We start from the raw sequence: 21,756 nt of genomic DNA on the forward strand, positions 1-21,756 counted from the left end.
TCAAGCTCGGGTTTTGTTGTCATGATTTATCTTATTTTGAACATTGCAGCTCAAATCTTAAGCCTCAGATCCAACGCGTTATCTAGCCCCTTCTCTCTTGATTTCTCCAACCTCACAAATCTATATTTCCTCTATCTTCATTTCAACCACTTCTCAGGCCCTTTGCCCCCAGATTTTTTCTCCGCTAGAAAAAATCTTACTATCCTTAATCTCTCCTGCAACGCTTTCAGCGGATAAAAGAGGAGGGTAAAGAACAAAATTTGGTGACAAATAAAAATAGGGAGAATCGAGAGGTTGTATTCAACCTCGATTGAAACCCAAGGCGGAAATAGACTTTGGTTTCAGATGTTGGAACTCAACCAAATCGAGTTGGAAGAACTTGAAATTCAAGAGGTGTGTTGCGGATTCATTAACTATTAGATCCAGTATGCAATAGAAGGTCAGCAACTTGAAGGTCCAAGAAATAACCTGCAACAAAAGTCTAATGGCAAATACAAAACCAGACCTAAGTTATGGTTTTACTATCTCAATAGAAAACTAGTTTGGACAAAGACTTCTAGGGATTAGGTCACCCTAGGGTAGCAATTCAACCCCCAGAGTTTGAGGCTGAAAGTGAAGATTAAGAAAGAAATCAGCACCAGCCTTGGGAGACTGTAGCACCAAGACGACGATGGAGATGGCGGTCTTCCAAATCTATATGAAAATCTGGCAGAACAACTTGCTTGTGCCCTTTATTTTTCCCCTTAACATCACATTCTTCAACCAATTTGAAACCATGGAATGAGCTTGATCTATAGAAGGTGCTTCCGGGTTCTGGTGCAAGCTCTCATGAAACCATCTTTTGGATCCTTAAATATGAGCATTCTGTTTGGCCACTAATTGGTTAATATCAAATTTGAGTTTCATTGGCAGGTGGTTAGACCCTCGTGTATCACCATCCACGGTGGCGGTGGAGGAGGAAGAGGAGGTGGCGGCAGTAGTGGTGGTGTTGCTGCTGGCGATGGAGGAGGAAAGAAAGAGGTGTTTTAGGTTGAAGATGATGAAAAGGGTAGAATTGAAAATACAGTTTTAATTTATTAGTAAAGGGTAATATTGTCTTTTCAAACCAATAACTAACAGCACCTTAACATAAGGGTGTTAAACGGTTCGATTTCGGTTAAATGGTTCGGTTCAGTCCGGTTTTGACTGTTTGAGGGTAGAAACCGTAACTAGTAATCAAAACCGTGACCATTTGGTAAATGGTTTCAGTTAAACGGTTTCGATTAAATGGTTCTATACGGGTTTACACGATTTTGGTTAGACGGTTTTATACACATTTTCTACTCTATTTGTTAATACTAGTTATTAGTTAATAGTTATTACTTATTACTTACTAAGTTATCAGTTTTTTTTTTAGAAAAAGGAAATCATTAATGAAGAAACAAGGCTGCTTAGTAGTTGTTACTTGCTAGGTTTTGACTTTTTATTTATAAAAAATGACTTTTTGTTGAGTTTTTAAACAGTTGGACGGGTTGGTTAGAATTGGTTTTAATTGGATTACACGGTTTGAAACCGTTGGATTAATCGGCTTAAATCGAACCTAACCGATTAAATAGACGATGTCATTTCTAAAACCATAACTAAACCATTTAACTAAATGGTCTGCCGGTTTCGGTTTAAACGGTTTCATTCGATTTCGGTAAACGGTTTTCGATTTAGTTTTGACACCCTTACCTTAACACCGTCAGCCATAAGGGGTCAAAATGTAAGGTGAAAAAATCAAGGGGAGGAACGTGTAATTAGGGCAAAGTATAGGGGAAGGGGACATAATTTTCCCCCTTTTTTTTTCCTTGAGATTTTTTGACACACAATCAGGTCAACATCGAGGTCACAATCAGGTTCGGGCTCAGCCCGACGCCTCAACCCTGGCCCGACCCGACCCACACTCAGGGCCAGAAATATTCGGCTCTAACCCGTCTTCAGGGTCAAAAATCTTTAGCCCAGTCTCTGTTCGGGTTCAGGGCGGATTCAGGCTGACAGGGTACCCCACTACACCTAGATGAAATGGTTATGAAACCTTGATTTTAGTTAGAAAAGTGGACTTTTGATCTCGTATTAGGTTGATACGGATCAATATTGGGGATATGTATTAGTATCGACGATGATCGATGTCGAAGCCGATACCATATACTAAAACCATACTTCCCATGCTCTCATGGTGCTTAGAATTCTAGCAATAGCACACTAGTTTGTCGCACGACATCATCCAAAAGACAATGGAATTAGCACTTGACAGTCCAATTGGAGGAAATCCACCTCAACCCAGCATCTAAAGCAGTCTTCAATCTCAACTGAATAGCCAATGCTTCCCCAACAATTGGCGAGCTTGAGAATACATGATCAGTTGTCACGACCGACATCATCCCTAGGCCTAAGAGAAATAGAGGCATCGGTGAAGATATGGTAGACAGCACCCCCGAGATCATGGACTCCAAGGATGGGAGATGGCAAAGATGTAGAGGGGGATATAAGGGCAGAAATACTCTTAGCAACACACCAATTAAGCATCTTCATCTAAGGGTGGACAGCAAGAATCGTCCTCTGAAAGGCCATTGCATTCCTACATCCAAGGGTGGGAAGTAGGAATCACCTTCTGAAAGGCCATTGCATTCCTATGCTTCTAGATCTCCCACATTTTACCTAAAAAACAAAAAAGATCTCCCACATGATTATCGCATGAGCCGAGAAGCATTCTTGTTGCTCTCTCTCAGCCATACCCGGACATCGTCCCAAAACTGAATCCAATTCAGAAGATACCAAGAAGGGGATGCCAAAGGCTACAATAATACATAAAAAGCAAAGCACACTTGTTAGGCGTGGGGGCACAAAAGTAAGGCATGTACCACAATTTCTCTGTCACCCCCATAACATGGGCACAAATCTCAAATCACCACATGGTTGCGCTTTAGTTTGGTAAGCACACCAATTGTGTTTACACAGGCCTTCCAAATGAAACTCTAAACTTTTTTGGGGGGGGATCTTGGAGTTCCACAATATTTCCCACACTACCTTGGGAACCATGTTGATTCTGGAGCTAGATGTGGAAGTAATCAAGGAAAATGATACACCAGGCCTATAGGCTGACTTAATAGAGAATAGCCCTTTTGGGTGTGGGCTCAATAGATCTTATCTTGGCCATCCTCGGAACTAATGGAGATCTTGAGAATAACCTCAATCTCATGTTGCAGGAAGAGGCTTCTCAGCTTAGGCAAATCCTAATAAGAATCCCCATTGATAAGCTCAGACACCCAATAGCGTGAGCGCAGGTGAGGGCGAGGAGGTTGCACTTTATATCCTTGGAGAGATAGGATCCAAAGATCTTCCCAAATCTGGATACATTTGTTGTTTCATACAACCCATAGGATGTTTTTCCATGCCAAGAGAGGCGAGATCCTTTTTATGCTTAAAGGAGATTTCCACTAGAAAAGTAAATGCTTCTAATGAGACGGGACCAAAGAGAATTTTGGTTGTAAAGTAGTTATCAACCCAGTTTTGCCAATAGGGCATCATTTTGAATACGCAAAACATCAATCCTAAGACCTCCTTCAAACTTTGCTTTCCAAATCAACTCATTGTATCTTCCCTTCATCTTGAGTTTGGCCCCACAAGAAATGGCACCTTGCCCTATTAATGTCATCAAATAGGTCATCTGGAAGCTTGAAGTGAGACAAGGAGTAAGTGGGAGTTGCAGTAGCTAACACCTTCAAAAGAACTTTTCTTCCAGCCGGGGATAACATTTTCACTTTCACCCTACAATTTCTAAAGTGTTTGCACTCTGATATCTTGGAAGGCAACCTTTTTATTCTTCCCACCTTAGTACGGAGGCCCAGATATTTCCTAGGAGTAGTAAGACTCTGTATCTCCAACAATCCTTGCAAAGATACAACGCAAGCGAGGGGGAGTATTAGGGATGATGGCCTTAAGAATAATAGACAATCATTTGCAAAGAAAGAATGAGTGACTTGGGGATTGCTCCTTTGGACTCTTATGCCTTGAAGAGAGTTGTGGGAGGCAGCAACTGCAATTAGGGATGTGAGGCAGACAAAGCATAAAATGAATAAGTTGTGGGAGAGTAGGTCACCTTGTCTCAACCCTTCATGAGGGTATAAGGTTTCCCTTCTATACTCCTTTTGGTTATGTGCCCCAATAGAGCCTAAATTCCCCTAGTACTGAAGAATTTCCACACACACAGGTGTGTATTACCCTCCCCCTTTTGCTTTGTCCTTCTTTCAGCTTTGGGATGTTTTGGTAATTTATTCTTATTTTATTGGAAAATATATATATATTTTCTCTTTTTCTTTTTTTCCATTTTTCGAAGGTTCATATACACATACGCTCAACGCCAGACACATTTCCCACCCACTATTATTTAGGACACAAAAGGATATTTGAAAGCAAAAAAGACATGTGTCCAATGTTGAGTATACGTGCATATTTGTGTAGTGGAGTAGGGCTCCAAGTATTCCAGTCTGAGATTCATGGGAGTTGTTAATCTAAAATGGAACCTACTCTAGAAACACACATTACACCTTCCCTCTTCTCCAGTTCTCCATCATCCTTCCCCTTTTTGGCTTTCCATTTTCTTCCCCTCTCGCCTCCAAATTCATCTGAATGAAGCCCTCGCTCTCCGGCATTGCTTTGCACCATCATCCCAACATCGTTTGCAACATAATAGAGTAAAAAAGGATGAAAAAAGTGACGTGCTTCAACCTTTCCAATTAACTAAGATACTGGAAATAGGGAATTTGAGTTTATGAATTTATGATAGTCACTCATTCCCCTGAATAAAGGTTGCAATTGAGAATTGATTTATGCCTGACTTCAATTGAGCTGTTGATAACATTATAACCAGGGCAGTTCACCTAATTGGTTGGTATTGGTACTTCGTATGCCCTCTATAGAAGAGTGTGCTATGCTTGTATTCTCTCTATGTTGACGGTCATGGAATAATCTTTCATGGTTGACCCATGTTGGTATTAGAGGAGGGACTTATACCTGTTGGAATTGTGTCCATCAAGCCCGACTTATTAAACTATTGAATTTAATTTTGGTATTTTATTATTTTATTTGGGCTTATAAGAATGTTCCATATGTCTTTACTTAAAACTGGTCTGAACTGGGAATGAGACTAGACATCCTGTTTATATGGTTTCCATATCGCATGCCGCAAGAAACAGTGATTTCGGTGCATGGATATGGGTACACGTTGAGAACGTGTATAGATGAGAATCTAGTGCATATATCTTATGTATTGCTACTGTTTGTGTGAGTGATACACGTACCTGCCACTCGATGGCCCTTTGACCTGAGAGATTCCATTTGTTGCAGTGTGGCATCAAAGATTTTGGTAAACCTATGGTTGATGTTTGTTAGGACTATAAACCGGTACACTAGATATGTGATCATGCATTGTAAGGAAAGAGGATTCTCAACATGGAATCCACTGCCTGTTTACTGGGAATATCTAGGAGAGAGAAAGTAGGTGATTGGTCAAACAGAAATCTGGATCCAATATTTATTCGAAATGTTTTATAAATTTATTTTTTATATAAAATTAATATATAATATATTGAATTTTGATTTCAAAGTTTTACGGTCGTCCGATCACGATCACAGATTCTCTCGATCAACGTACATGATAAATTAGGGATTAGCAGCATTACACTACATACCCTATAATTTATTATGGGATATTAGAAAAGTGAAAGGACTTACGTGCAATAAAAGAGTTTATTGGACACATGGCACCATATGGGAGAATAATATAATTATGGTTAAATATCTTTTTATATTATGATATGAGATATTATGAGCCATAAATTAGAAAGATCTTATCCCTTAATTTTGAGATTCTATTTCTTCAACTTTAATAGCAAATTGGAGTCAAAATTAGAAGATTCACAAAACACCAAAATAGAAGATTGAACCAAAGCCAAGATGGAAGGGGATTACTTGAGATCCAAGGATCTCCAAAATTATAAAAAGGAAGAGAGAGGAGCCTCTCCACGTTTTTTGGAAACTCCACCCCTCTCCACGTTTTGCTTTATCTCTCTCTCTCCCCTCTTTCTTGTGGTGTGTGAGTGAGTGAGACTTGGGTTTTTGAGAACTCAAGAGGCTTGGTGATTTTTGTGTTCTTCTAAAAGTTGTAAGGATTAAACAAGTATTCAAGTGTTGAACGAGTTTTCCATCTCCATATTTGCACAAGTTGGAAGACATATTATCTATCTGAGAAGTTACACTTGTGATTTTAAGATAACCATGAATTTTGTTTTTAAAATTGTTTATTCTCTACTCTTGACCATGAACTACAAGTATTGATCCGATCCAATTTTCACTGCTCATCGGGTTCATTCCAACAATAGTGTTTACCTTGTCTAGTGGTGTAAAGATGTTCGGTTGAAATTGAAGACAAAAGACGGCAAGATTGAGTTGTCCAAGCCCCTATGTGAAAGAACAAAAACTTCCTCTCCATATCCTCCACTCCTCCTCCTCTCCTCTTGTTCACCATTTCCTCCATCTTGTCCTACATAACACATCTCTCTTTGATTAGCAAACTCTTTGATTAGGGACACATGGTTGTGTATCTTTAAAACCTGGTGGGAAATCTAGAAAAGTTTTGTGCTTGACCATCAAATGGTCTTGGAATCTTAAAGGGTGAAATCACATCATTATACCTTCTACAATAATGCCATGACACTCTATGAAGGGAAAAAACCCCAATTATAAATTCAGACATAAGAGCGTCAATCAATTCGCTTTTGATTTGGTTTAATATACAATAGGGAGAATGTTTTATTGCAATCTGCACCCAGGTACATGGGCAGCCTGTGCAAGGGGGGTAGGGTGGTCATTGCGCCCACCCCCATGTGCCTGGGCGCAGGCTGCGCTGCGGCACAGAGAACAACTCCCCTATACAATATATAAAAACAAAAATTGAATAATTTTCATAATTTCAAAACTGAAATTGAATTGAATAGATTCGGTTTTATTTGATTGTTATTTGGTTTCATTAATTGGTTCATATACGGTTTAAGTGGAAATAAATTGTCGAAACAAATAAAATTTGGAAGGAAATTACAACCAGGGCTGCAAGTTTGGCCTTGTTTAGGCTCAGGGTGGGTGAGGGCTGGAAATTTTTGGCCATGAGCCAGGGTCAGGTTAGGCCGGGCTAGTGTGAGGCCTCAGGTTTGGCCCGGCCCAGCCCAACCGTGATTTGACCATGATTTTAACCCTGACTTTGACCCTAAGCCTGACCATGATTTTGATCTTGAGCTTGACCCTAGGTCCGACCCTGATTTTAATTATTTATATGGGGGTGGTAATCAACACTCGTACTTGACGATATCCAATGTTGCAGCATGGACACACTACAAAAGATAATACCAATGTCAAAATTATGTTTATTTATTTTTATTCATTTTCGATTTAATTCTACAATCAGCATACCTGAAATTTAGGATTGTGATGAATTGAATACCAAAATATACCTTCTAACATAGGAAGATCTCTCTAGTAATAAAAATGGAAAGTCCTCTTGGAGCTTCGATGTAATTTTTGGGGTTTTTTTTTTCATTTATTTTAAATAAAAACAAGTTTCACAAATGATTCTAAACACATGAAAAGAAATTAAAAATAAAAATGATACTAAAGAGACCCTAAGTTATACAAACAAGAACTGTTGATTTTTTGCCGAAATTCTATAATTATGGACATTTAATTGATTTGGGATCTAATGAACTCTCCCTCCCCCCTTTGATTTTGCTTGTTGAATTCCTTCGTGGCCACCAACAACACGTCTTTGTAAAGCCAGTCTATTTCCTGTCCCCAAAATACAAATAGGACTGCAAGAGAGGCTCATCTCATAAGGCTTTCTAGGGTGCTTAAGTAGAGTAACCAAGAAGCTCAATACCAATAAAAATATAGGGTAGACCCTAGAGAGTAGAGACGACGACAAGGTTAACTAGCCATATTTGGCTTAGCTCTACCTTACTCCATCAACCGCCACAACGCCAAGGGAAAAGCAAGACATAGATGCTACGGAAGCAAAAAGTGAGAGAAAGAAAGAATAGAACATATAGATAGACTTCTCTGATGGTTTAGTGCTGGTTGACAAACTCACCATATCCGCCAATCCACTTACGATTGACAAATCCACCATAATTATATATGAATTCGAGTCAATTAAGCATAGTTTAAGAAGTGCTATTTGAGTTTTCTCTCAGCTATGATATTAACATAAATTTGGAATCATAAATGATTCAACTCGGTAATTTTTTTTTGAATTCGGACAAAATTACTGATTCAAGGAAAAATAAGACTGACCAGGACCGAGTTTGATCATTTTCTATGCTTGACGACAGACAAGTCTCCATGTTTCTTAATTCTTGACTCGCCCGAGTCTCAATCAATCCTCTTCACATTCCTCTTCCAGTTCCAGACTTCGAGACATGGTGAGCACTAAGCTATGTAATGCTCTTTCTAGCTCCTTCTATATAAATGAAGATACCATTAATAACAACTTCCAGAGCAGAGTATTAAAAAAAGTTTCAGAGCATGTTTAAACTTTCACGTGTGACCTTCGAAGATCCAAGATTTGAAAAACACGTAACCGTGGAGGCGTGGACCTTTCTAATTTTAAAATTTCAAATTAGACAAGGACCCTTTAAGGATTATTATTATTTTTTTTTAAAATTTGAATTGCATTATTTAATGACTCCATGAATGAAGAACGTAAAGATTTACTTAGAAAAGTCAATAATAAAATCGAAGCTCAAAGCGTGACCAACACAGTATTTAATGGAGGCCTTGACAGATTGACAGCATTTCCGGGCCACTGTCTCTCTCTCTTTCTCTGTCTGTCTCACGAAACCCTTTGCAGACAACCTAACCCCTTGGCGCTTCTCGATTTTAATTTTCTGTTTCTCTCTCTCTCTCTCTGGTTCAAATAAAAGCCATCACCGTACGTTTTCAGTTTTCTTATTATATTATCATATATTCAGATCTTGAAAATTCCCAGGAGGGGAGAGATTCAGAGATCAGACCCCACCTCTTCTCTTTTCATTTGTATCTTTCCGAGGAATTGCTGTCTTTTACGCTCCCCTCTCTCTCTCTCTCTCTCTCTCCCCCAATGTCTTCAATTTGAATTTCTTTGGATTCGTTTGTTTGACTGTTAATATATAACCTGGCCGATAGCTGAGGAATCTCTCTCTCTCTCTGATAAGGGCGTTGGATTTGCTCTCATGGGTTTCTGTTGATATCAGAGGCACTGCCAGGTTAGACATTATTTACACCCTTAGTTTCACAGTTTGTTAATTTTTCTGGGCTTGATTTTAGTGTTTTTATGCATTGTTTGCGTTTCTGGGTTGACTTGATTCTCAACTTTCTTGCGGTTATTTGAATAGAGATATGGGTTTTTTTTTTTTTGGGAGCTGTTATCCGAAAAATGTTGGATCTGTTAGGGTTTTCATTTACATTTTTTTGTGTGGGTATGCTGTTCTTTTAGGGTTTTCTTGATGGGGAATAGGAGACGGCACATTTTGTAGATATTGCTGAGAATTGGGTTGGTGTATTGTTTTTACTTATTTAGGGTTTCTCTCGTTAGAACTACTCTTGTTTTTTTTTTTTTTTGCTTAGTTTGCTCGATCGATTTGTTGCTTGGGTGTTCCATGTTCTGAGATCATGTTTTGGTGAGTTGATAAACCCAACAGAAGATAATACATGAAGTGTGAATATGGATGAAAAATGGATGGGATCAATGCTATAACATTTGCCGCTAATCTTACTGGTGAAATATGTCTAATGCAATGCTGAAAGTACAATTGGCTGTGGCAGTTGTATTGTCCCAGAACTGCATTGCATTAAATTGAATTTGTATTATTAACTGTTATGCCAGAGCCTAGCACCTGTCTAGAGATTTGTAAGTTCTAGTGAAGTGTGATAGTAGTGGATAGTGTGTGTGAAGTGTGTATTAACTTTGAGATAACTGTTGTACGAAGATCTGTGTGTGTGCTGCCAAAAATTTCAGAAGGTGGAGGTTAGGTTGATGGTCTGTGTCTTAGACTAGTCCAATGAGAAATCTGAGTGCTGGCAGTTGGGTTGAATTGTTAAAAATCCTTTGGAAAATTGATTGGAGACAGGGAAGCAAGAAGTTGAATCCTTAATTTCATTTTGCGTTTTTGATTTACTTGAGTCTTGAACTTATTCACTGTGAAATGATTCATACTGCAGGCAGACCTTCTCTGCTCTCTTTTTTTTTTAAAATACTTGTTCATTTTCTATTTGATACAAAATTTCTTGCGTCAGAAATTTGCTCTATTTTGATTCTGCCCTCAATTGACACATTTGATTATTGTGAATGATGAAGGTTAAAAGCCAGATAATGAAGTGAGCATATGTGGACACAAGTGTTAATTGCAATATTGAATTTTATTTGATGTACAACAAAACTCACAAAAGAATATTGGAGCTTGAAGATTGAAATTAGGATGCTTTAGAGATAAAAAATTTTCTGCTCTGACTCTGCAGGCTTGAAAGCTTGCACTACTTGTGTCTCTTGTGGTATCCCAAAGCTGATGTAGCAGACCTGGACCTTGCAAATTGTGGAAACTCTCTTGATTAGTCACATGTGCAGAAGACTTGTCAAGTCAACAATAGACATGCGGGCCACCTTGTATTGCACTTTTCTACATCAAGGGTTGTTGAATATTCTTAAATAGATAATTGCTTGAAAAGGTGATTAATGTAGTCCTAGATTTGTGGGTGACCAACTAGGAGCCAGTAAACCAGGATTTGATATGAACTAGTAGTCCGAATAGGGCAAAATATGATTTTTGGTCAAAATTAGGGTTTAGAGTTTGAGGTGTTGGTTATGCTAGGCAGGTGTAGGGGAATCTATCAGTGAAGGTCCTGAGATGTTTTGCTGGGTGGAACTGTGTAAACTTGAATGGGCAGCAAGTTAGGGTTAGGGTTAGGGTTTTGGGTTTTGGAAAAGAGGAAAAGATGGATTTCTAGGGTTTGGTTGGACAGAAATTAACCAAACTTGAATGGTTTTCTTAGGAGGGTATGAGGGATAATCGGTTAGATTTATAGATTGTTCTGACTGTTGGTTTGGGCTGGGCAGCTGGGGAGATCGAGTTCTCCTTATGGGCAGGGGGTGTTGTGGTTGAAATCTGATGAAGTTCTGATGGCTGGTTAGGTTTGTGGGGAGTTTAGGGTATGGGAAAACTGAAAATAACAAAGAGGACAACTAGAATTGGCGTCGTAGAGGATTAGAAGAAGAAGTATGGGGATGGGGATGTCTCAAACTTACTGTAGTAGCAGATTACTCTTGGCAGCAGCTTGTTTGAGGATGAAATTTGAATAAAAATTGAATCTTTGAACTAGAGCTTGAATAAAAATCAGATCTTGAACTTGAACTTGAAACTAGAACTTGAGAGGAACCACTCGGGCTTCACACCGCAGAGTGTTGATTGGATCAAACACCAATCCCACCGACGAACCACCTGGGCTTCACACCGCAAGGTGTCGATTGGATCACACACCAGCTTTGATCACACACTCAAAGCAGAACTTCAATAGAAGAAAGGTTGCTGCAGCTTGCAAGAGCAGATTTCATAAATCAGTGAGGTAAAAAGGAGCCCCACGGTTTGCCTTTATTTATAATGGCCAAAGGCCCAAATTCCTATGCAGCCTATGAATAGGAAATCCCTAATCCTTGGCTGAGTCTAAATACAAAACACTCCCTCTCTAAAATTCGTGAAGAGGTGTAGTCCCTAAAATAAAACTTAAGTTAAGAAGATTCTACCCTAAAAGAATATTCGAAAATCACTTAAATTAGATCAGTGGTTCAACTGGTTTAATTTAAAACACTAAAACATGAAAATAAACTAAGTCCCCTATACAACTTATGTACCCCAACTTTAGGCCCATAAAAGTGGCCTATTACATAGAAAACCCATGGGACCAAAGGCCCAACATGTCTATAACCCAACCCTAGGCTTACTTCTAGGGAAAGAAGCCCAATTTGGTGATAAATCTGCATCAGTGATTCTTCTATGGTACAATGCTGAATGCTAAAAGAGCTTAAACTTGCCCCTGGAAAGGGGGTGTTCAGAAGAATAGGTGGAATTGCTATAGGAAAGGTTTAACATTGATCCAGTCCGCTGGATAAGGGTTTAGAATCACTGAACTGAGAATACCAATTTAGGAAGCTATTAAACTAAAGGAAAAGTGGTACTGAAAACAGTAAAAAAATTCAGAATGAAAGAAGAAATCAGGAATTCAAAGTCTGGCAGGTTGCTTTTTCTGGAATGGGATGACCAGGATTGGGTGATTGGCCTCTATCTGAAGTTTAAGGACAAATATCAAACAGTTGCAAGGGATATTGAGATCAGTAATAGAAGGCTGTGGTTGAAATTCCAATTTATCTGTAAATTTAGGTTGTTTTACAGCAGGTAATTTCATGGAACAGAAATGAAGTCATTACAACTGGCTATGGGTTGTGGGAATTGTAAAGGGATGGAGTCTGGGTTTTATTGAAAGACTTTTGGGTGATAGTTGAAGGTTTGGCAAGGATTTAAAGGATCTAATGGTTTCTAGTTTCAGTAATCATAAATCCTTCTATGGCTTGGGGTTAGAGAAGACTTAAAAGACCAAAGTATACATGTTACTAAACCAAATTACAAAATACTGAAATAGTGAGACCTAATCCAATCAATGCAACTTGAGATAAATGGCCAACATTAGTTGACAATGAGATGTGCTGGGACTGTCTCATATTAATGAACTAATATTTCAGGTTGTCAAGTTTACTACTCCAACACCAACTCGGTAAAATAGTTTTTCAATCCAGCTCCCATATCAATACTTGTGCATTAGAAATTCTAGCTTGTTTTCTTCTTTTTAATAATAACAATATTTTGAAAGAATGATAATAAAATGTTATAATCCCATAAAGATGGAAAGTCAGTGATACTCCAGTTCCTCCCTCCCGCCCTAAAGGTTATATTCTTAAAAACCACTTACAGTCCGATTCTCATCTTGGATTTTAGTAGCTATGAGCTCAGCTGCTACCTGTTGAAAAAAAAAAGAAGAAAAAAAGAAACTGCAACTCTTTACCGCACAATTGGAGAAGAAACATGGAGTTTATTTTTAACATTTATGTTTCTATATATTTTGTGCGTTTTAAATCTAACTCAACTTATGTAAACCGACCCATGGAATATGACCCAGCTGAGCTCATCAGAGCTTTCCCGAGTATAACCCACGGTACAATGTTGAGAATAGCCAAGGGATTGGCACTACAGGCCTTCTGTTTTATTTGTCTAGAGAAACAGAAGGCCTCGGTAAGCAACATCTGTTGGGTAATGTGTGTAGGAATGTCATAGCTCCTTCTGTATTTACAAGCATCCATACTGTTACAATTTACAATGATTCATTTGGTCACACATACTGAATTAAAGAATCCAATTTTCAATGACAATGTGGTAAGACATTTACATTTACAACAGATTATAAATATATTGTTGCAATTCAAAAATAGAAGGAAAATGAATTCATACATAAAAAGTTTCATACGTAATTTATGAAGGTGAAATTTTGCTTGTGTGCTAATTGAAGCAGTAATCTACGGTACATTAATGCTTACTAGTATATTTGCTGTTTCTTGCCCAAAAAAAAATGTGTCACATTACATGAATGGTGTGATTGACTTGATTGCATATTTTCCCTTGCAGGCAATTGGCTGTGCTACGTAGCAATGGCTTCTGCAACTGCTTATATTGATGATATGAGGTCCAAGCCTGATGTTATTGATCTTCCTAAAAGTGAAGACATGCTGGAAATTTGTGAACATTCGAATGATCCTTCTCAACATGCTATAAAACCTAATGTGACAGTCGCTAGTAGTGTTCGTGAATTGTTGGAATGTCCAGTATGCTTAAATGCTATGTATCCTCCCATTCATCAGGTTTGTTTAAAATATTTGATGCAGTTTGAGTTGAGATACATGATTATTTATCTCCTTAACTTCTTGTGCTTGTATTAATATTCTGTGTGGCTCGTCTTGAGGCAAACTCAATGGAACTGTTTTGAGATATTTCTTTATAGGTAGTGAATGAGATTGATCCAATGTAACATAGGTAGTTAATTGGTTGATCCAGTGGTAGTATCAAGCTTTTGCTTGGTGGATGCTGATCATTGACTGGATCAGCTGATCTAGCCAATCTGGAATTGTCCTGATCTGGTTCCTGTATTTGTTGGGAATGATTTGGAGCTCTGTTTAACAATACCGATGCTTAAATCCTTAAACTCTATATTAGTGTCGCATATGTATTATTAAACTTTTTTTCGTTCATGACTGCTGCCTGTCCTTATTTTGATTTCTTTCTTATTAGCTTGAAAGAGTATGCAAAACAGTTGGATGAGTAACACAACCCTTTTCCAAACCATACTTTTGTTTTGTGTTTGGGTAAAAGAACAGATTCTATACTGGAGAATAACTAAGTTGTTTTGCTGGAAGAAGTCCTAGCAATTTATCATGACTAAGTGAAAGTGGTGTCTGGACTGAGAATCCACTCTCTTCCGAGGAGACATTGAAGATGAAAGCAACATGAAAAACCTCCAGAACAGCATTTTCATGAGGAAAAAAAGATCAAAAAAAGAAAAATGATGGATCAAGAGAAAGGGTGAGGGAGAGGCTGGAAACTTTTGGAGCAACCATCTGTTCTGCCGTCAACGGTTGGTTTTGACTTGGAAAGTAAATTCCCTCCCCATGGGGTTGAAACCATTCAACAATGAAGAAGCAGTGAAGGGAGAGGCTGGCAGTTCTGGGACCAACCAACTGTTCAACTGTCTGTGGATGGTATTTATGTACAGAATTTGCTTTTCTATTTTTTTATAATTTTTTATTTAGTGTTGAGTGGGCTAGCCTTGGTGCAACGGATAAGTTGTGTTATTGCAACCTATTGGTTGTGGGTTCAAAACTTGGAAACAGCTGCTCCTGTGAAGCAGGGGTTGAGGCTGTGTTCATTTGCCCTCCCCAGACCCTGCAAAATTGGGAGCCTTGTGCACTGGGATGTTCTTTTAGTGTTGAGGGTTTTTTTTTTTTTGGGGGGGGGGGGGTGAGGTGGGATTCGGAACCACTCAACAATCTGGGAAGCAATGAGGTATTGATGTTGGACATACAAACTAGTCTACAGTTATCACCAAGGGACAAACAGGTTTTGTATTGATAGCAGTTATTTTTGAAATCAGCCACGAATCTCTGAATTGGGTTAACTTTAGATGATTTGGGGGAGGGGGGGGGGGGAAGAAAAAAATTGATTCAATACCCAGTAAATTCTTAATATTTTGGGTTTAATAAAGCCTCATTCAACTAAGCCTGATTCCATTTGATGCTCAAAATAAAACCAGCCACAATCAGTTAAAAGTGAAACCTGAATGTTCTACACCCAGCTTAACTAGTGGACCAACATTACATTCTGCGTCTAATTCTGACAGCTAATAAAGGACAAAAGTAATAAATTCCACAATCAATATTAGAGTAGTTCTCAACCAAGCAACTCATTTGAGCCTCCTCAAGAATGAAGACATATTGATAATTTTGAAGCTGAAGTTGGCTCTGATGTGGGATCAAAGCCATCTCGGTGCCAAATATGCACTTATATTTTTTCGGATTTCAAGGCCTGGACCTTTTTATATATCTCTTGGAACTTTATAAAACCCATCATTCATTAAAATGCTTTTAGCAGAAAGATGGGGTTGAATTTGTTTGAAATCATCTCACTTTATGTTGAAATTATTGGTATAGTCTGCCTGCATATATTTATCTTGTGTAATGAATAAATACTTACACTGTCATCGTAATTTTGCTATTAGTTAAAAGTTAGCGGGCATTTGTGTGCATTTTGTTGTGTTTCCTTCGTAGACTACAATAGTTAGTTGCACTGTTATCTAGGATTTGATTCTTTTAGATAATTTTGGTCAAGGTTTACTGCTTTTCATCCTCCCCCCTCCCCCCCTTTTAGTATGAGAAATTCCTTTTCCTCTTTTGTGTGTGTGTGTGTGTATTGTACCATGTAAAAGTGAAGTCTGGGGCCTTAGAAGTCTCTTTTATTGTTCAATATATTTCATTTGTAATTTTTTTTTTTAAAGTTTAAGTTTGAACCGTTAATCTTTTATATTCGGGAAGGAAATGGTTCTTAAGCTTCAATAATTTTACTTTTAGTTATTCACCAAAAAAAAATTTTACTTTTAGTTTGGCTGTTGTCTCAGGAGTCCTTTTATTTACTTAAAATTTAAATTAAATTATATCAAATCAATTTTCTTTTCCTTTTATTTACTTAAAATCTAGATTAAATTATGTTAAATCCATTTTCTTTTCTCATCTCGTTGTGGTTGCAGTGCTCAAACGGCCACACATTGTGTTCTGGTTGCAAGCCTAGGGTGCACAACCGCTGCCCCACTTGCCGACATGAACTAGGCAATATAAGATGTCTTGCACTAGAGAAGGTTGCAGCCTCACTTGAACTTCCTTGCAAGTATCAGAGCTTTGGGTGCAGTGGCATATACCCTTACTATAGCAAGCTAAAGCATGAATCACATTGTGCATTTAGACCCTACAACTGTCCATATGCTGGTTCAGAGTGCACTGTCATTGGTGATATCCCCGATCTGGTGGCCCACCTGAAAGATGATCACAAAGTGGACATGCACAATGGCAGTACTTTCAACCATCGCTACGTAAAATCTAATCCACACGAAGTAGAGAACGCCACATGGATGTTAACGGTACGTCTTCTGTTTTAGTATGCTTTTGTCATTTGGCCTTTAGACTGCTTTTGTTTATAAATGCAGAAGGTTTTCTCTGGACAGCAGTCAGCCTTCTCTCTGTACATACCGGCTGTTTCTAGCCATAGAGAGAAGACATGGCTAATCCAAATTTCGCGTCTCATTGTTGAACTCTGTATTTGCAACTTGTACAGTTCCCTTGTCCATGTCTCACGTTATTCCAACCTGTTTCTGGACGTTTGCCCCCAAGAATTGTAGCCATTCAGAAGGGGGTTCCTCTTGCCTTTGGGATGGTTATTGGTGAACTACATTAAGTGGCTGATGTGGCTGGAGGGGTAGATCTCTTTTTTTTTTTTTTGGGTAATCACACAAACCACACGCCAATCCCAAATGGTTAACCAACTTTAGAGATCCCTTAAGTTCTTGCCTAATCATAAGTTCCAGAAAACTGAGTATGGATGGATTGATTTCAGGTAACCTTAGTAAATTTGTTTTATTTGAGGATGTAACAGATTTCCGTTGTCTGATTTCCTCTCTGTAGGTTTTCAGTTGCTTTGGCCAGTATTTCTGTCTGCACTTTGAGGCATTCCAGCTTGGTATGGCACCAGTGTATATAGCATTCTTGCGGTTTATGGGTGATGACAATGAAGCCAAGAAGTACAGTTACAGTCTTGAAGTGGGCGGTAATGGGAGGAAGATGATATGGCAAGGAGTTCCTAGAAGCATAAGGGACAGTCATAGGAAGGTGCGTGACAGTTTTGATGGCCTCATTATCCAACGCAACATGGCTCTCTTCTTCTCAGGTGGAGACAGGAAGGAGTTGAAGCTGAGGGTGACTGGGAGGATTTGGAAAGAACAATGAGGATCGAATCGATCTCACTTAACTGAATTTTATTTAGTAGTTTCTCCTGTAATATTTACTCTTTCTCTGTCGTCTGTTCATGTATTTCCTGGATCATTTAAGGCAAATTCTCTTTGCTTATGAATGCATTGAATACATGAGTGGAAGCCAGACATCATCATCTAAAGATAGTGATAAAGGAAAGAGAAATAAATCGTCCATGCATGTGTTGTTCATAGATTTGCATCTTCTATATATTATATAGCTGTGTCAACCTAATATTGTCAGTGGAATGGATAAACATTTTGAAGGACCAAACAGATGGATGATCACTGGTGCTAAACTGAGTGTTTTCACACATCCAATTGATGGATGACTTTTCTTTGCCATTCAAATGTTGTGCAGTGGTCAGTACTTTGATAGATTTATTTTTCTTCCACTTGGCTTTAATGCAGTTGCTGGTCAAAGGGATTGGCAGATTGCAATGCTTTGTATGAACATTTGGAGCAGTTTTACCTTTAAAATCTTTCAAATTATAGCTGGGCATGATAGAAGGACTTAAATTGCTAAGAACAAGAAAGAGGTTGCAAGAAAAATACTGAAAAAGGAGATGCATGGCAATGGGGTGGATTTGTTTGTTGGAACCTCACAAATACCATACCTAGCTCTTTTAACCCACATAGGGATTTTCTTATTGGCACCCTAAGGTGTCAATAAATTTGTAGTCTTATTTTTTTGCCCTTTTTTAATTCTTCAAAAGTTATTTAATATTATATTTAATGTAGGGATAAAAAAGGAATTTTAAAAAGTTGAAAGTCAATTAGTGTAATTCTTATGTGAAATGAGGGGGTGTCATTTAAACAATCCCACATAGGGATAATGAAAACATAATTGAATTTATCTGCAAATAAATATGCATGGATTGAGTTTTCCTTTATCCATGGCCATCGATACCATTAGATGATTGAGGGGTAAAGAGTATTTTCGAATTTGTCAATAAGGGGTGAGAGTTTGTTGATGGAATAAAAATTCAATCATATTGTCACATCACTAGTAGGTTGGGGATTTTTTCACCGCCATTGGTTAAGGGAAGGAAAACTTTTGCCAATATGGATATGATACTAATTTTATAAGGTAATTGGTGGGGTAGGTATTTCCGGAATGAAGTAGCTAGGTATAGGATTTTTAATATATTGTACACAACCATAACATGACAAGGGCCGTGCATAATTGAACCAATAAGGGTTGGAGTATGGTAGGTGTTCCTCTCAACAAGCTCAATTGTTAAGTTTTTAGGGAAATAGTTTTCTGTTCGGGAGTATGGCCTGCACTAGCACTCCCATGTGTTTATATCTCTCCTCCTCAAAACAAGGGGTAGAGGTGTCTTTTCATATGAAGAGAAAAGAGATAGACTTATGAGAGTGCTGGCGTAGGTCACACTCCCGAACAGAGTTCTTTTTTCCAAGCTTTTATTAGAATGTCTAAATTACAAAAGGTTAAGAAGAGAGTTTTACTAATTACAATACACAAATTTAGAATATGATTTCCCATTTCAAGTTTTTTTAATGTTGTTCATAATTTTTAAAACTGTCATAGTTTTTAAAATTGAACTGGCCATTGAACTGAAAATAGCCCAGTTTTAATTGGTGATGGATAGTCAAACACTGGTCTAAAAACATAATCAAATTTTGAAAAAATAGAAACAAACGAAATAAAAAAAAGGATAAAGTTTTCCTCCACCCATGGTGAACAATTCACCCACTATCCAAGGGTTCACAAACCCCTCCTAGGGTTTTGGTACGTTCCTAAATACCGTCCCAATACCCATCCATTCCCGCCCTCTCCCAACCCTTGGTGAATGGAATCTCATTTACCGTAGGTGGAGGGAAACTCGGTCTCATAAAAATAATACCATTTTACATTTGAAAAAAAAAAAAAAAAAAAAAAAACTGCCTATCGGCATATGCATATACAAATTGTTTGTTAGTACTTTGTACTACTACCAATACCAACTTTAAAGGCAACACATGCCATTGTCAAATGGAGAGCTTGAGGTTGAGGGCCACAATAAACCCCAAATATATAGGGCTAGGTGGTTACAGAATTAAAAATCTCCTTATGAGTATGATTTAACCTGGTTTGATCAGTTGGTGCAGGCTGGTTCTTTAAACTATTTATATAATCTTTAACCAATTTTATAGTGCAATTCAATGTGAACATTTCCCCCCTTTTCTCTTTTTCCTTAGGATTCAGTAATTGGTGACAACAACTTCTTGCCTTAAGAGGAAGGTGTCAATGTTGGGAGCCAATTTTAAACTCATAAGGTTAGGATTTGGGCTCAACACAGTGTGAACAGTGAACAGATTAGGTGTGAAGTGTGAGAAGGAAGTCCAACTAAAGCTATGTTTAGCAGAATTGAGAATCTGAACCATTGTGGGTAAAGAGTATTATGGAGAAAGAAAAAGGAGGAAAATGGGGTTGGGAAAGAATGGAAGATTAGCTGTGCATGCCTGTATGAAAGCTGAGAAGGATATGTAACTAGAACTTCTTTAGCCATAATATGTAGAACAGAAATCATAGTAATAAATAGCAACAAAAGAAGAATAAGAACACCTTCCTTTCTTTAATAGAGTTCTCAGTTGGCCTCCATGTGGACTTTCTATTAGAAAGTTTTCTGGTTCACCAAAAAAAGAATTGGTAAGTTTTCTGATGTGCCATCTTATTTTCCCTTTTTGTGATGCTATGGTTAGGTTAGAGAGAGAGAGAGAGAGAGAGAGAGAGAGAGAGAGAGAGAGAGAGAGAGAGTCCTTCTCCCATAGGTTGATGAGAACTTTTCTCCTATAAATATATGCATCAAACTTTGAAATTTCCAAGCTTACAAACTTGAAGGCAACAATGGTCTATCTGTTCATACTTCAAACCCACACTGGATTTCTTCCTCTTAGCCATGCTATTCAGTTGCTTGCATTTTAGGACTTTGACTTCATACTACTATGATAAATCCTGCCCTTATGGTGTTGATCTCCCTGAAGATCCAAGAATGAGATTTCATGTTTTTTGTGATAATGTAATCTTCTCAACACTTCCTCTCCCACCTTCTCTATCCCTTCTTTCTTCTTGATTACTAATGGGAATTCTCTTTTGATCTAATGCAGGGTTCTAAGCAAGATGAGACACATACTCACAATTGCAGCAAGCGAATCCATTTCTCTGGTAATCAAATCTTGTTTTCAGAAGCTTGAATTTTTAAAATACTCTGTTTTACTCTTCTCTGCATGCATTACCAAACTTTGTAGTCTTCTTTTACCTTTCATTCTCTGCCTTTTGGTATCCTAATTATCTATCATGAATTTATTTGTCTTGGGTTTCAGTTGGGTGAGGCAAAGTTTGATACAAGCTACTTCAAAAAACTCACTTTGCACAAGGGCCTTCTCATGCAATCAGATCAGACCAGGAGCTATTCAACAATGAGAAATTTTCATAGAAAATTAGTGCCAATTCAAGACCAGTTCGGTTAAGAGTCTCGTTGCTGCAACAATAAAGATGGAGAATCTTAGTCCCCTGATGGGTGAAAAGGTGTAGTAGACTACATTAACAAAAAAATCATGAAATCCCATTCTTGGTTCTTCAGGGAGATCAACACCATCAGGGCAGGATTTTTCATAGTAGTATGAAGTCAAAGTCCTAAAATGAATGCAACTGAATAGCATGGCTAAGAGGAAGAAAACCAGAGTGGGTTTGAACTTTGAACAGATAGGGCATTGTTGGTTTTGGAGTTTGTAAGTTTGAAGCACATATTAATGTATAGTAGTCAGTGGAAGAAAACCTTAACCTTTCCTGACAAAATACTCCAATAATCCAATATATATATATATTCAAGAAGCCATTTTTCCCAGTACACAATACATTTCCATTGGTTTCAGTTGCATCTCCAAGACATGATGGATAATATATAGTAGATATGGTGTAGTTCTTCTGCCTTTCTTAGCAAGTCTCCATCATGGTTCAAGTCTTTCGTATCATCATCATCATGAAATATTTCCCTGTAAATTAACTGAACGATGCGAAACTATCATTTGGAATAGTAC

The 21,756-nt window shown here is 38.0% G+C and overlaps 1 protein-coding gene across 1 annotated transcript; it reads left to right on the top strand.

Annotated features, from left to right (window-relative positions):
- The first annotated feature begins 5,619 nt into the window (after positions 1-5,619).
- LOC122652593 (E3 ubiquitin-protein ligase DIS1) lies at positions 5,620-17,893 on the top strand. The gene is made up of 5 exons (XM_043846379.1): positions 5,620-5,626; positions 9,300-9,311; positions 13,773-14,005; positions 16,441-16,827; positions 17,369-17,893. Exons 3-5 carry the CDS (start codon positions 13,796-13,798, stop codon positions 17,687-17,689), a joined length of 918 nt encoding a protein of 305 aa, XP_043702314.1. The 5' UTR covers positions 5,620-5,626; positions 9,300-9,311; positions 13,773-13,795; the 3' UTR covers positions 17,690-17,893.
- The last annotated feature ends 3,863 nt before the right edge of the window (positions 17,894-21,756 follow it).

Source organism: Telopea speciosissima, chromosome 2, assembly GCF_018873765.1.
Source record: "Telopea speciosissima isolate NSW1024214 ecotype Mountain lineage chromosome 2, Tspe_v1, whole genome shotgun sequence".
NCBI lineage: Eukaryota > Viridiplantae > Streptophyta > Magnoliopsida > Proteales > Proteaceae > Telopea > Telopea speciosissima.